This window comes from Macaca mulatta, chromosome 4, assembly GCF_049350105.2.
Source record: "Macaca mulatta isolate MMU2019108-1 chromosome 4, T2T-MMU8v2.0, whole genome shotgun sequence".
Taxonomy (NCBI): domain Eukaryota; kingdom Metazoa; phylum Chordata; class Mammalia; order Primates; family Cercopithecidae; genus Macaca; species Macaca mulatta.
Window position 1 is genome coordinate 11353395 of NC_133409.1, and position 16569 is coordinate 11369963.

The window sequence follows — 16569 nt, forward strand, 5'->3', positions numbered from 1 at the left end:
TGAATTATGAAGTATTTGGAAATGTGTGGTTTCATTTTCAAATATTTGATAATTTCCCAATTTTTTTGTTATTTATATCTCATTTAATTCTGTTTTGCTCAGAAAACAGACTCTATCATTTTAATTCTTTTAAATCTATTGAGACTTGCTATAAGGCCACACATATGGTATATGTTGGTGAATCCTCCATGCATACTTGAACGTGTATTCTGCAGTTTGGCGTAGTGTTAAATAGGTTGACAATTTCCTTTAAAACATATATATTCTTTCTGATTTTTTGTGTATTTTTTCTATTATATTTTGTTTGAGAAGATGTATAATCATACGGAGAGAGACATTAGGATATCTCCAACTCTAATTGTGGGCTTATCTGTTCATCTCTTTAGTGCTGCCAGTTTTTGCTTCATATATCAGAAGGGCTCCTATGAGAGTACAACCCATAAGTCTTAAGGAATAAACCTTTTTTTACTTAAGAAATAACTTTTTCATCTTGGTGTTATTTCTTGTAGATTACTTTGGGATTAACATTCCACTCCAGCTTTCTTCTGATTCTTATTTTCATGATACATCATTTTCCACACTGTTTTTTGAGCTAGCTCTTTACAATTAAAGAGCATGTATGGTAAAAAGAACATAACTGGGCTTTGAATTTTATTCCGCTTAACAATCTCTGCCTTTTATGTGCAATGTTTAATCCCTTTATATTTCATATAGTTAGGAGTATATTAAATATACTTTCAGTTCAGTTTAAGTCTACCATAATGCTATGTATTTTCTCTCTTTGCCATATCTTCTTCATTCTTTTTTCTTTCTTTCTGTCCTTTTGGATAAATGGAATATTCTTATTATTATCTATTCCTCTAAGTTTAAATTTTTTTAGTTGCTCTAGGATTTACAATAACCCTTTTTAACTTACCACCTTCTACCATTTGTTTATATTATATAATTTCATGGATAATGTAATAAACTTAGAACAGTATACTTCCATTTATCTCCTACATTATTTATGTGACTATTTAAAAATTTTTTACTTTTACATACGTTAAAATAGCAATACATTGCTATCATTTTACTTCAAGTAGTCTATTATTATCTTTTTGTTTGTTTGTTTGTTTTGAGTCTCGCTCTGTCGCCCAGGCTGGAGTGCAATGGCACGATCTCAGCTCACTGCACATCTGCCTCCTGGGTTCAAGCGATTCTTCTGCCTCAGCCTCCTGAGTAGCTGGGATTACAGGCATGCACCACCATGCCCGGCTAATTTTTTATTTTTAGTAGAGATGGGGTTTTACCATGTTGGTCAGGCTGGTCTTGAACTCCTGACCTCATGATCTGCCCAAATCGGCCTCCCATCAATTATCTTTTAAATAAATTAAGGCATTAAATATAAATATTTTACATTTGCCATTTCCAGGGTTCTTCATTGCTTAGTATAAAGTTCCCATCAGGCACTACTTTTCTTCTACCAAAATAGATTGCTAGAACATCTTTTATTATATAAGCCTAGTAATGAAATATTCTCTTAGTGTTTTTTTCTATTTGCTGGGGGGAGGCAGAATATGTATTTATATAACATTCATTTTCAAGGGATATTTTTGCTGAATATAACATTCTATGTTAATCCTTTTTATTTTTTTTTTTCTATCACTTTAAAGTTGTTATCTGATTGCTTCTGACCAGCATAGTTTCTGACGAGAAGGCATCAGTCATTTTTACCACTATTCTTCTGTGTAAACATATGTGTTCTTCTTCTGGCTTCTAATAAGATTTTTCTTGTTGCTTGAAGTGTGTTTTCTGTCCTAATATCTCTTTTCTCTCTTGTGACTTGCTTTACACATATATGAAATCTTTTGATATTTTTGATATTTTTACAGGTACTCTTGGGGCTCTGTTTCTTTATTTTTTCAGTCTTTGTATGTGTGTACTGCAGTTTGTATCACTTCTATTGAATTATTTTCTAGTTAACTTTTTCTTCTGTAATGTCTAACCTGATGGTAAGTCTATCCAGTAAATTTTTCACTAAACATGTACATTTTTTAGTTATTCAATTTCCTTTTGGCTATTTTATAATTTTCCTCTGTTGATATTATCCATTTGTTTCTTGCATGTTCATGTTTTCTTTAAATCCTTGAACACAATTATGATATGTATATTTCAAATCTTCTTGCCAATGTCTTCATTTCTGGGTCTGTTTGTATTGAGTGCTTTTTCTCCTGGTTATGGACCACACTGTCTGGTAAAGTTATAAATTTAGGTCACACATTGTGGATGCCACATAACTGAGCAACTTGATTTTGTTGTTTGCCTCTAAAGAGGGTTGAATTTTCTTCTGGCAATCAATTAACTTACTTGGAGATCATGCTGATTTTTTTAGACTTGCTTTTCAGCTTTACTATACTCTTTCTGGAGTGGACTTTATTGTAGGAATACACTTAATCCTACTTCCAAACTATGGCTTTATGTGGTGACTACCGAATGCCCAAGATATTCAGCGAGGTCTGTCCTCTGACTGGTCAGAACTCAGATATCCCCAGTGCTATGTGAGCTCTGGCATCTCCATTGAACTCACTGTTCCCCTGCGGTTTTTCTTTCCCCAGCAGCTGTTCTTTATCCTACTTTCTCTCTGGAACCTCTCCCTGTGCATATGCAGCTTTCTATGTAGCCAAAGACTTGAGGACTTTTCTATGGACATTCCTGGAGCTCCTTTCCTCCACAAATCCTTTCATGTTATTACTTAGCTTAGAAAATCTCAGTTGTTTTAGTAATCCCAAACTCCAGTCTCCCTCCTCAGTTCAGCAAGACTGTGGTGGTCGGCTTGGGCTTCATCTCCTTGTTCTTCAGCCCAGGAGGGGTCTCCAGGAACAAAGCTGAGGGTATTATGGGGTTGATTTCATTTGATTCCCTTTCTAAATTATCTCAGTTTATCTGTTTTCCAATATGTAAAAACAGTTTTTTCGATATATTGTATACTCATTTATGGAAGAAAGGCTGTCCTTGTTAGACCTGGTTTTCTGTTAATCTAACAGCCTCTTTTGCTTTTCAGCATCTGTGTATCCTGCTTTTGTTCTTCATCTCCCAGCAACCCATATCCTTTCAGACCACTGGGTGCTCAGGACCCACTGTGTTTATACAGATCAGAATATATATATATTTTTATGCTATATATATTCTAATATACACACACATATATGTGTACATATATACACACATATATGATATACAAGTATATCATAAGTATATACAAGTATACATATACAAGTATATACAAGTATATGATATACATATATGTGTGTATATGCACACATATGTATACATGTATATGTGTACATATATTCATACTTATATAAAGTATATAAAGTATACATACTTGTGACCCAAGACAAAAATAGCAAATTCAACCTTCATTTCAGGGGTTGGAGGTTAAAATGATAGATTTCTATGGTAGAAATATTGCATTGTTATTTAGTGGGCATTGTGGAATGGTACTGTTTCTAAGCATTTGCTCATATGCACTCCTGAGTTTTCAATTAATGTGACCTCATCACCTGCAGATATCCTCCTGCTTCCATAAAACTACTCAGGAAATATAGCCAGCCTAAAATTTCTCTTCTCTCAGGCCCTTTCTTCAAAAGCAAGGTTCTTGAGACATTTTTCTACACATTCTGGGTCTAAGAGAAATTTGGTCCTAGGAAGTTGGCTTGAAGCATGAAGCATGGCTCTTTTAACAGAAATTTCATTTGGCTGATGCCCCTCTTACAGTAAAAATCAAAGACATACGCATTTGGGAAGTTTTCTGGGGTCTTCTCATGCCAGTGTGGTGTCATAGATGACCAAGACTGACACTTCTTTCCTGTGGTGGTGGTGGAGGATGTGCCTCGGTAGCTCTGCCCATCACCATGGTAGCACTCCTGGACCACAGGAGTAAGCTCAGGTGGTGCTGAAATTAAAATAAAAGAAATCAAGCTTAACAATTACTGAGAAAAAAAGAAGCGTGAAGCAATTTATGACAAAAACAGTACAGTAGCCTCTGAGAATTATGACTGTTCTCTTTTCTGTATTAGCAGACAGATTAACATAAAAAATAGATTTATAGCATTTTAGAACATTAATAAGTTCTTGGTAATATTTCATTTAAAACCTGGGTGGGAAAGAACAGACAGAGTACTTAAAATTGGAAACTGCACTTATGTGCAAGCTCTTTTTTATGGATCTCTACTGAGTGTTCATGAGAACACGAGGGCAGATGAGAGGAGGATGCATTAGGCAGTGCAGACTGTGAATGGTGAGTGGCTGTCAGTCGGGGGCAGACATGAAACCTTTGCACATTTCTCTAGATCCTTCCCCAAACAAAGCCAAAGACCAAAGCTTCTGGGTGATAGGGCAGGAGATGGCCCTGCGTCTAGGACTGCAGGCAAAGATCCACAGCTTCTCAGAGAGTGGTGGAGCCAAAAATCTTATTCCCTTGGAGAAGTTACAGGGAATCCTCTTGTGCCCAACATCCTGCATTGCAATGAAACAGAAGCCTACTACTCTTTCTTTCCAAACCCACCACAGGTACAAGTTTCATCAGAAGGAGGCAAAAGAACACTGAAAAATCACTGCTTTCAAAGCCAAGCTGTGCTCAACTGGCCTAAGAGGGAGGTAGGCCAGGGAGATAAGTATTCTCCTATGTCCACCAAAAAGTGAGCACTCAGTAACAAGAAACAGCCCAGTGTCAGTGGGGTTAGATTATGTGTATGAAGATATCTCCTCTGTAGTGCAGGCATGCAGTGACTGCTGAAATCTGGAGAAAACTCTTCAGCACCCCAGGCCCCACTCTAAGCAAAAGATAGAAGCAGCACATCACTGGAGGAATTTATATCTGTTTTGCACTTAAGGTAAAGCTAGCAATCCCAAATCCCAAATTCAGTTAAACTAGTGACTACATTGACTCAATTATCCACAACATATATTTGCAAGAGAAGAGTGTCCGTTTCAAAGTATAAATAATATTTACTGTAACCTCTACTGTTCTTCTATTTATAATGTCTGGTGTTTGATTAAAGAATTACAAGACACACCAAAAACCCAAGGGAGGAAAAAGCCACTGTTGAATAATAAAGCAATCCAGAGAAGTCAGACCTACAGAAGATGCCATCTGGAAGCTATCAGATTGGGACTGTGTGATACCTACATTAATATGTTAAACGATCTTGTCGTAATGGTGGACAATATGCATGGATAGGTAGAGATTTTCAGCAAAGAGATGGAAACTATAGAAAAGAGTAACATGAAAATGCTAGAAAAAAAAGTCACAACATCAGAGATGAAGAATTCTTTCAGTGGGCTGAGGAGATGACTAGACACAACTGACAAAATAATCCATAAACTTGGAAATAGTTACTAGAACTTATCCAAACCAACACACAAAGAGAGAAAAAGAGTTACTGAAAAAAAAAAGGAGAACAAGCTTACAAGATTTATGAAACATGAATGTTCTAACATGAGGGTACTTAGAGTCCCAAAAGGAAAATACAGAGAGAGAAAAGTGAAAAAAGAAACATTTGAACATATAATGGCTATGAATTTTACAAGGACAATGAAAATTGACAATCTAGGCTGGGCACAGTTGCTCACACCTGTACTGTCAGCACTTTGGGAGGCCAAGGTGATGGATCGTCTGAGGTCAGAGTTTGAGACCAGCCTGGCCAACATGGCAAAACTCTGTCTCTACCAAAAATACAAAAATTAGCTGGGCCTGGTGGCACATGCCTGTAGTCCCAGCTACTCAGGAGGCTGAAGCAGGAGAATCACTTGAACCTGGGAGGTGGAGGTTGCAGTGAGCCAAGATTGCGCCACTGCACTCCAGCCTGGGTGACAGAGTGAGGCTCCATCTCAAAAAAAAAAAGAAAAGAAAAAAATCAACAATTTATAAATCTAGGAACTCAGAATATCTCAAGCAGATTAAACACAAAGAAATTCGTAATAAACACATCATAGTCAAACTGTTGAATAACAAAGATGAGTAAATCTTAAAGGTAGTCAGAGAAAAATGACCTATTGAAAACATAGGAACAAAGATCAGATTTCCAGTCAAACTATTTAAAACAGAAGATAATGGAACATCATCATTAAAGCGTTGCAAGGAATGAAACTCTCAACTCAGTATCTATGTTCAGCAAAATTACTTTTAAAAACTGAAGGCAAAATACTTTTTCAGACACTGAAAATCTGAAAGACTTCAACAGTAGCAGACCTGTGCTACAAAAAATGCTAAAGGTTGTTTTTCACAGAAAGAATCTGACACCAGATGGAAATTGAGATCTACCCCAAAAGATGATAAGCACCAGAAATGTAAAATAAATAAAGAAAGAAAATATTTAAAATAGTTTTATTCTTAATCACTTTAAAACACAACTATTAGGGCAAAAATAGTGTTAATATATTGTGAGATCTATGACATAGTAGAAGTAAGCTTCTATTACAAAGAGTGATAGTGTAGCATTTTGGGAGGGTGGAAGTAGAATTGCAATGATGTAAGGTTTTTGTATGTCAAGTAGAATTATATCATTTGAAGGTGGAATGTGAAAAGTCAAAAATGTATATTACATTGTAGAAAATACTAAAACCATTAAAAATTAATGTAATAAGTAAGTAGTGGATATAAACTCAATCTGAATGAAGGCAGAAAAAGATGAAAAAAGGAACAAAGTTTAAATGGGACAAAAAAATAACTAACTTGATGGTAGATATAAATTCAACTCTATTAACAATTGCATTAATGCAAATGGTTTGAACATCTCAATTTAAAAGCTGAGATAAATTTAAAAGATACAAATTTAAAAGATATATCATACAAATACTAGTGAAAATAGAGCTGTAAGACTGTATTTATATCACCATAAAGAGAGTTCAGAACTTCAGAAGAAGGAATATTCCCAGAGATAAGAAGAAACATTACATAATGATAAAGGAGTCCTTTCATCAAGAAGACATAACAATCCTAAATAAATATGTGCCTAACAACAGAGCTTCAAAATATAGAAAACAGAGTTACGATCTAAAAGAGAAATAGACTAATTAACAGTTAAAGTTGGACACATCACCATTCATCCTCAGTAGTCAATGAAGGAGGAGACAATCAGTAAGGATACAGAAGAACACCAGCAACCAACTTCACCTAAATGACCTTGAGGGAACATCCCACCCAACAACCACAGAAGACACATTCTTTTCAAGAACACATGAAACATTCACCGAGATGACTATATCCTGAACCGTAAGACAAACCTCAACAAATCTAAAATAACTGAAATCATATAGGGCACGCTCTCTGACCACAATAGCATTAAACTAACAAAGCTACTGTATATTGTGATGACGCCACTGGTGTACAAAAATAAGGAGAGCACTTGGGCCCTCGCTAAGCTCTCATACCCTTGCTTACCTGTGGGATCCAATGGTTCCGTGGATACTGGGGAGGACTCACAGGATGGTATCTTACAGTACTCCCACCGCACTTGGCTGTTGGTTGTATAGCACCATGGGGCCTTTTCTCCATCAGGATTGCGGCAGTAGTTTTCATCCAAATTTCTGAAAAAGAAGTGGTTGTGAGTTTAGTTTTCCAAAAAAAAAAAAAAAAGTCTGGGGAACCACACTTTGAGAACAACTGTTATGGGAAAAAACGTGCTAAAGTTCATTTCCTTTACTTATGACTAGATCAGTTTTTCTTCGAGAATACTTTATCCTGCATTCCTGTAGTAACTAAAACTAAGGCAAAGTCAATGGGATTTCACATTCCATAGCAGCAGAATGAGACTGGAGGGGACTTACTTGCAGGGAAAGTTTTCTGGTGTCCTGTTATGTGTGTGAGGGGTCTGTGCACTCCAGCGCTGACAGGTGTGCCCAGACACGGTAACAGCCACATCCCCACGATAGTTTTCACCTGTTCCCTTCAGACACTGGTAGGTGGGACCAGAAGATGGTGGAGGTGTTGCTTGAATGGGAAAAATAAATTACAATGAATAATTTTTTTCTTTTTGAGACAGACTCTCACTCTGTTGCCCAGACTGGAGTCAGTGGCACGATCTCAGCTCACTGCAAACTCCACCTCCCAGGTTCAAGTCTTTCTCCTGCCTCAGACTCCCAAGTAGCTCAGACTATAGGAGAGTGTCACCATGCCTGGCTAATTTTTTTGTATTTTTAGTAGAGGTGGGGTTTCACCATATTGGCCAAGCTGGTCTTGAACTCCTGACCTCGTGATCTGCCTGCCTCTGCCTCCCAAAGTGCTGGGATTACAGGCATGAGCCACCATGCCCAGCCCTACAATGAATAATTTTAAAATAGAGAACGCACAGATGGATGTTAAGGAGGATGGCTGCAGGGTGCTCTGGCCTGCTTGTCTTCTCCTCAGCCTCTCTTGGAATTTGGCACTTGAAAATTGTTTCATGTTTTCCGAAGAAATAAATTTAGTAGCATCTATGCCTGTGAGACCCTTTCATGAGGAACTCCTTCAGGGAAAGACACTTGGGTAGATGCTTCTTTCTATGTTCTCTTTGCTCAGTTCTTCCTACCTGGTAAGTATCAACACATGTCACCTTCCACCCTGAATTCTCACATACACCAAAGGTCCACTCTATTTCCTGAAGAATAAATTATTCACTGAGTAGACATGACTGAATGGCACCCAACATTCCATAAAAGCCAAACAACAGGGAAAGAGTCCATGGAAAGAAGGCAAAAAACACCTCCAAGGAAAAGTGTGTGCATCCAGAAATCAAGACATTCTTGAGGAAAAAAAGAAGATGACAAAAAGAGAAACTGAAAAAAAGAGAAATTGATATTCACACAAAGGGAGAATGCCTGAGGAACTTCCGCTTTCGAAGGACACGTGTCAGAGGAAAGGAGGGGAGGCCAACCCTCACTGAACCCTTTTTAACCTTTCATGCCTGTCTTTGTCTTAGTGTGTAATCCTTTGCTTCAAATTCTCAGAGAGGAAAATATGATAAAATTGTTTACTCCACATCATTTCTACTAGGTCTGCCATTTCATCTTCTCCTCCTGAACTCTTCCCCACCCCCACCCCTCACCCTCTGCTCCCCAAGTTGGAAAAACTAGACACCCACAGACCTGAACATTGTAAACAAAGACACTCTTTGTTTACAAAACAACTATTAGAACTCTGGTTAAAATGAAATTCATGTGTCAGAGAGCATGGGTCTGATTTCCTTTTAGCACAGAGAAAAGTAGAATAGGACGAACAACACCCAAAGCCTACATTTCAGTGAACTTCTGAGGTGGAAGTTTCAGATGCAAAGAAAGAAAAATATGATAAATGGACACTCTGATCAATCACCTACAGTAACCAATAACCATAACTGTTTTAAACCAGCAATAAAATAAAGACCAATAACATCCCATAGGACTCGTAGGTCACTTTTCAGAGGCTGCACTCAGGCACTGACACGTGTTTTCTTCTGATTTCAAGAACAGGGCAGGTCAGAATCCTGGAATCTGGGTGTGCACCATACTCACTGCAGCGGGGGATGTCACAAAGTTCCCAGCGCTTGTTGGGGTCGGTGGTGAAACACCAAGGCCGTGGCTCCCCATCGGGGTTACGACAGTAATTCTTCTTCAGGTTCTTGTTTGGAAATCTGAATGGACAAGAAATGTTTTAGTAGCATGGAACATTTACGTTCATGGATGAGACTCTTTTTCAAGAGCAAACATTGAGCACCTGCTGTGTGCTAGGCACAGTCGGGCACGGAGGAGGTAATTGGATGAAGGCTGTGTTCAGAGACGGCAACTAGGAAACAAGGCTGGCCCCGTATTCTAAGGACTTTCTTTTTCTGTTTTGTTTTTAGAGACAAGGTCCCACTTATTGCCCAGGCTTGCCTTGAACTCCTTGAACTAACTCAAGCAATCCTCCCGCTTCTGCCCTTTAAGTAACTAGGACTACAGGCATGTGCCACCATGCCCAGCTGCCAAGCACTGTTTTGCTAACAGTTTACATGTGTAAAAATCACTCAACAGAATCAGTGACTTTATCATTTTGGCTATCTGGAAAACTGATGTAAGCAAACTCCAGTTATTCAACCACAAATAATAGCAGTCTTTAAAATGCAAAGTGCTCCCTGACTAAAGATACTCATCTAGTACCTAATAGAGCCAAGAAATGGGCATCTTCATAGCTTAAAGGAATGGTCCTTCTGATCTACCAGGCTCTGCTCCCACCAGCCTTGAAGCTTAGAAAAACCAAGAGGAGAAGCTGTGCTCCTGCAAGGGTCTCACCATGCAGTATGGGCTGGATCCTTCCTCAGTGGGGCCCAGTGGCTAGGGCTGTTGGATGCACTCCATGCCTGGTGGCCCTCTGCACTTATTCATTCCCTCTCTGAGATTGTAAATGCTTACTAGGATGGAAAGAGGAGCCAGCAGTGGCTTAAGCAATCCTCTTCTCCTTCTGGTTTCCTGGAAGTGACTTTACCCAGTTTTGGACCCTTAGGCCTTTCCTGTATTTCTCCTTTGAAGGAAAATGGCAGCTGCTGTGTTTTAAGCTAGCGATTTGGAGTGGGAGGTGTACAAATTCAGTAGAGCTGCTTTCCACAGTGGAATCTGTGGCTCAACCTCATTTCTGCTTTCTTGAAAGCCCTGGTATGGCCCTGTAGTCATTATAGAAGGAAGAGAAAGACCAGAAGCGACTGTGGAATGGGAGGTGTTTTCCAGCACAATGAATGTGAAATAGAATACTCACACAACCTTATTCTTGGAACCATCATGACTTTCTAGAGCAAGAAGCTTATTGTCATTCTAAATTCATGGTCCCCTTAGAGAATCTGATGGAAGTTATGAATCCTCATTCCAGAAAAATGCACTGATGTAAATACACATAAAACATCAGGGATTCACAAATCCATGATATCTGCTCATTGGTCAAAGGTTAGGAGACTTGAATCTCATTGGTACAAAGGGAAAAGAAAGACAAGGAGTAAAGAGAAAAGAAAAATATTTGGGAAATACACCAGCAACATGTGTGTGTGTATTTCTCAAGACAGATGTTAATGTATTCATACCCACATTAGTGTTTGAATGTGTGTGTGCATCAGCTGAAGATCTGGTTATTAAGCAAATCAGATTCAGAGGGTGTGACATTCTGGATTTCCAACAAATTCTCAGAAAACATCCCTGCTGCTGACCCATGGACCACATTTTGAGCAGCAAGGATGCGTATTTCACTTGCAGTCTTGTGGGAAGATGTTAGCTTTGAAATTAAAAACATCAGGCGTTCACTTCTTGAGGAATGCTAAAATATCTAAATAACAGCAAATGTCTGATAGAGCTGCAGAGACTTAAACGTGGAATGTTTTTCCCAGTGAGACTTACTTGGAAGGAATGTATCCGTGAGCGTGTGGGCTCTGAGAGTCCCAGGCCTGGCATTCCAGTCCAGACATGGTCTTGGAAATTTTGCCATCATAATTTTCTCCACTGCAATGCATACATTCATCTGGACAGAGTGGGAAGGAAGGACAGAGAGGAAGAAGAAAACTGAAATGGATGAAGCAAAATAGACAGTAAAAACCAGAATCCTACTCACTTAAGTGCGACTTGCCCCTCATTCCGATGTAATTCACAACAGGCACTTGGCAATAAAATTGGCAATAAGGATTCAGGATTTTCTAACATAATCCAAATGTCATTTTCCTTTTAAACCGTAGCATTCACATATTTTAGTCAATACCCCCTCAACTATTGTAGTCGTGACCAAACGCAGAATTTCCATGATGCCATGTCCTTAAACCAGGATGCACAGGCCAGTGGGGAGCCAGGGGTGCATATATTCTCAGGAGTCTACATTTTCCATTAGGAGTTTTCAATATTTGGCATCTTCATTTCAATAATGATCTTTACAACTTTGTATGAAATTATTCTGATCATTCCATTGACTGCTGAATGAGCTGGCACCTTCTCAGGGTTTTAGTCTGGAGTTTTTATTTATGCTCATGACCTCATGGAGAACAATATTCACCTGAAGTGACAGCGCTTCTCTTTTTATATTGTTGAGAAGCATGATTGGCTCTTTTTGCAAAATTATTTGCAAACTTAAACTTTGATTCAGAATTATTGAAGTAACATGGTGAGGCAGAGTAATATGTGACTTAAATTTTATGGAGTACTAAGGAAAACAGGGGCAGACTTAATATAAAAGTGATGCATTGGTGGCACTTAAGGGCAAGTACCTATGACATGGTGTACAAATAAAGGACCCCCGTGATTCAAGTAGGTGGAAGTGATGTTGGAACTGAGTTATCACACAGCACCACATCCACACTGTCACACAAATCTCACCTTTATTCATTTCCTTTTGCACTAACAAATGTAGCCAGAAATGTGAAATGAAGACAGTTTTTTCAGTAGGATTTTTAAAAAATTTTTTAGCATTGACCTTTGAGGTGCACTATTAAATTGGTCAGTCCATGAAAATAATGGATTGCTGATTTGAAAACTGGTTACTTGTTTAGCTTCAGCAAAACAGCAAAGTTTACCGCATCAAATGTGTATTGTTTATTTGATTTTTATTGATTTTGTTGTTTTATTTTAACTACTTAATTGCAAATCTGTCTTGGGGTTAACACTCTGTAAGAGTTTTAAGCATAAGAAGTTTGTACTTAGAGTTTAGATTTAGTTTTATATTTGTACATGTTGATACAGTATTTTAATAAAAATAATTCAGGTTGACTGGGCATGGTGGCTCACGCCTGTAATCCCAGCATTTTGGGATGCTGAGGCAGGCAGATCACCTGAGGTCGAGAGTTCAAGACCAGCCTGACCAACGTGGAGAAGCCCTGTCTCTACTAAAAATACAAAATTAGCCAGACTTGGTGGCACATGCCTGTAATCCCAGCTACTTGGGAGGCTGAGGTAAGAGAATCGCTTGAACCTGGAGGCGGAGGTTGTGGTGAGCCGAGATCGCACCATTGCACTCCAGCCTGGGCAACAAGAGCAAAACTCTGTCTCAGAAAAAAAAAAAAAATTCAGGCTAATTCTGGGGGTCTGAACAAAGTTTAGCTCCTTTCTGAGAGGTGAATACATTACTCAATTATTAATAATATCCTTGTGGGAAGGGGCTTGGCAACAAATTATTTTACAGGGTGAAGGGCAGAAATGAAAACATTTTCTAGAGCCACTCCTGACCTTCACACTCGGGAATGTCGCAGTAGTCAAATCTCTCTTCTGGATCAGTAGTGTAGCACCAGGGCCCCTGCCCATCGTTGTCTGGGTTCCTGCAGTAGTTCTCCTCCAGTCCCTCTGAAGGGTGTGTAGCAGGTGAGAATCTGGGGAGGATGGAAAAGAAGCACTTAGACTATGTTCTAAAAATCAGCTTGCTATTAGCAAGGCAGAAGGAGACACTCTTGATTCCCATCTGAGATTGTCATCCAAATGCATTTCAGCTGGGTGCTGCAGCATTTGCGTGGCCAGATTTTCAATTTCTCTATTGATAGGCTGCTTCTGGCACAGTAGCTAATATTACCATTGCTACTGTGACAGCCAAGGCTTTGACAGAGAGTCAAGGTATTTTTATTGGACAGTCAGGAGAAAGTCAGGAGAAATATAAAGGCCTCAAAAGCCTGCCATGGTCTTAATTCATTCCAAACACCTGCTTTTGTCAGTTACCTTTCTCCCTGTAAAAATTCTCATAGTTAATGCCGTTTTGTCCATGTGAACTATGTGCCAGGAATTCCACTGACATCTTTCTACACATTCTCTCTTTTAGTCCTAATAACAAAAACCATTTGAGGAAGGTGTTATTATCCCTGTTTTACAGAAGAGAAGACTGAGTGGCAACGTAAAACAAAACAAAACAAAACGTGCCTAAGCGTAAATAGCTATGAAGAAGCAGGTCAAGACTTCAAAGTTGATCTGTCTGATTCCCAAATCCTAGTTTTCTCTGAAATGCAGCTTGAATTAATGGGGGATGGAGGAGGGAGTTAAGCTTATTTCAGTTCTAGAGATGAGTTGCTGTGTAGAGACAACCATTTAGATGAAAATCACAAGACTTACAGTCTATAAAGGCAGATTTTATTTCTGGTTCTTCTGTGAACCTATTTGGGGCAACCTCACCCCCCAAGACCTCAGTTCCCTCATAAAGATGAGCCTAGACTACCTTGTAAAAATGGCCCAGAGTGTCTCCATGGCCCTTGATAGTCCCTGACTTCGCCATTTGGTTGAATCAGTTTTCATTATCTCATGGGGAATATTCGATCTGCTCGTCTCATAGGGATATAGCAAAGGCAATTTCTTGAGTGTTGTGGGAATGGATAAAGGTGAGTAACAGGCACTAATTTCCTATTTGATAAGCATCATTACTGAGAACTTAATGCCACCTAACACCAAACTGGGAAAAGTACAAAAAATGCACTAAAATAAATAATAGGCAAGTTGCGAGATTTGAATTTCACGTATCTTCATTTTCATTTTTATATTTTATTTACTCTTTTGCTCCACAATTTGAGTCAAACATGTGATGAGAGTTCTAACTCAATATGTTTACGTCAGTCCCAAACATAGTCATCTTTGGTCTTTTCTCAGATTTGGCCTAAAACTCATAGTTTCATTGATTTTGTTTTTAACTAGGCATTCTTCTATGTCCTAGGTCTTCGAGAAAACTCCATACCCAAGGAAAAATAGAAAGTAACCATGTTCTACTATGGTGCTATAAATAATTGAACATCGACATCAAAAAGATTCTTTCTGCTTATTCACATATTCTGGTTTGAATTAAAAGTGATGAAATTATCCTAAATACAGTTGGCCCTCTGTATCCATGGGTTCCACATCCACAAATTCAACCAACTGTGGATGGAAAAGACTTGAAAAAGATGAGATAAAATAACAATATGACAATAAAACACAATACAAATAAAAACAATACAATACAACAATGATTACATAGCATTTACATTATATTAGGTATTATACAAGAGAATGTATGTAGGTTATATGCAAATACTGCAGCATTTTATATAAGGGACTTGGGAAGCATGGATTTTGGTAGCCACAAGGGTCCTGGAATCAATCCCCCGCAGACACAGAGGGACAACTGTACAGTAGATGAACACAAAGATGAAAGGGAAAGTCTTACTTAGGTCTGTGGGGAGAAGTGGAACTCCATTTTTGACAGGTGATGCCGGTTCTTGTTTTGGACATTGTCCCTCTGTAACTCTTTCCATTCCCAGTCTTGCACTCTGAAAGATACACTGAAGGGAAGTCCACACAGCGGTCAGAGTCTTTCACAAGACACCACATGAAGGTCTGCACAGCACAGTCACGTTGAGAGAAAGATCTCATGCACCAGACCCCTTGTTTCTGCTTTCTAAAAGATCATCTTTTGTATCTGCAAAAAGGCTGCAGTAAACTGAGCCATTCCATACTTTGATTCATATATTCAAATGCTACTTATGAGCTCTCTGTGGATCCAGCCCCACCAGGATGCTGGGGACACATGGGGCACAGTGCAGCCAGGGGCTTGGCCATCATGGAGCTCACGTTCTAGTGGAATCAGGCAGGGGGGTTACAGGAAATATTCAAGGAAACAATATGAAATGAGATCACTTCATGATGATGCATGTTACATACCTGATGAGACAGAGTGAGAGAATGGGGAAAGGGCTTTTTAGATGGGGGAACGGCAGGCTTTTCAGAGACTGAAAGAGATCCAACCCACTTCTATATTTTCAGGCACCCAGTGATATGAAAAAGTGCCACACAGGGCTATAAAACTGTGGTCTACTGTAAATGGTTTGCAGTAAAAGTTCTCAACCAGCTTCCACTCAACCAACTCACCAGTTAGCCAATGGGCCCTCTCTTGCCTTTAAAACAGTCTGGTACCCACCTGGGCCCACATGCAGCTGGCAGGTGTTTGCTAGTGTGCCCACCCGTGTCTGTTCCCCCCACATAAGTTATGTGCTTACAACGAGTCATTTCTTGGCATTTTCCAACTTTTTACAGTTATATTTAATTAAAGATGATCTAAACTGAGAAATGAACGTGAAAAGAAACAAAGCTCTTTTTTGTTTGATTTTTTAACTAAATTAAATGTTTTTAAGGAGTTGAAACATGAATCATTTAAAAAATTGCTATCAAATCCATGGAGGGCAACCCACTCATATAGTTGACTATAAAGCTTGAGGAGGAACTCATAAAAAATCTAAAGGTTTTACACATTCAGATTGATTAATAAATGTCGAGATATGGTCCACTTCAAAAATAAGGAAAGTGATGATTGTAGATGTTGCACTAGAGCATAGTTTATGCAGGAAATGCACCAGAGACCTTCTACTGGTGACCCCATATTCAAAGAAAAAAAGCCTCTGCTCTACCTCAAAAGGTGTCAGGTACACTTGTGTTTTCAATGAAAATATAAAATGTTTAAGATATATTTGAACCATCATTTAATGTTACCTACTTTAGTCGTTTTTTAATTCACTGATCCATCACTTGGGGAAAGTACTCCTAACATACCTACAGCAAACTAATGCTTTTAACCCAATACTATGTATTATGATTGCAAGTACATCTTCATTGGGAACGCAATGCTAT

The 16569-nt window shown here is 38.7% G+C and overlaps 1 protein-coding gene across 1 annotated transcript in view; it reads right to left on the reverse strand.

Moving 5' to 3' along the window:
* The window catches only part of PLG (plasminogen), a 50255-nt gene that overhangs the window by 26141 nt on the left and 7545 nt on the right, over positions 1 to 16569 (reverse strand). Inside the window, 7 exon segments of the mRNA NM_001043075.1 lie at positions 3775 to 3934; positions 7424 to 7569; positions 7810 to 7972; positions 9511 to 9629; positions 11356 to 11476; positions 13165 to 13304; positions 15113 to 15227. Coding sequence (NP_001036540.1) covers positions 3775 to 3934; positions 7424 to 7569; positions 7810 to 7972; positions 9511 to 9629; positions 11356 to 11476; positions 13165 to 13304; positions 15113 to 15227 — 964 coding nt within the window.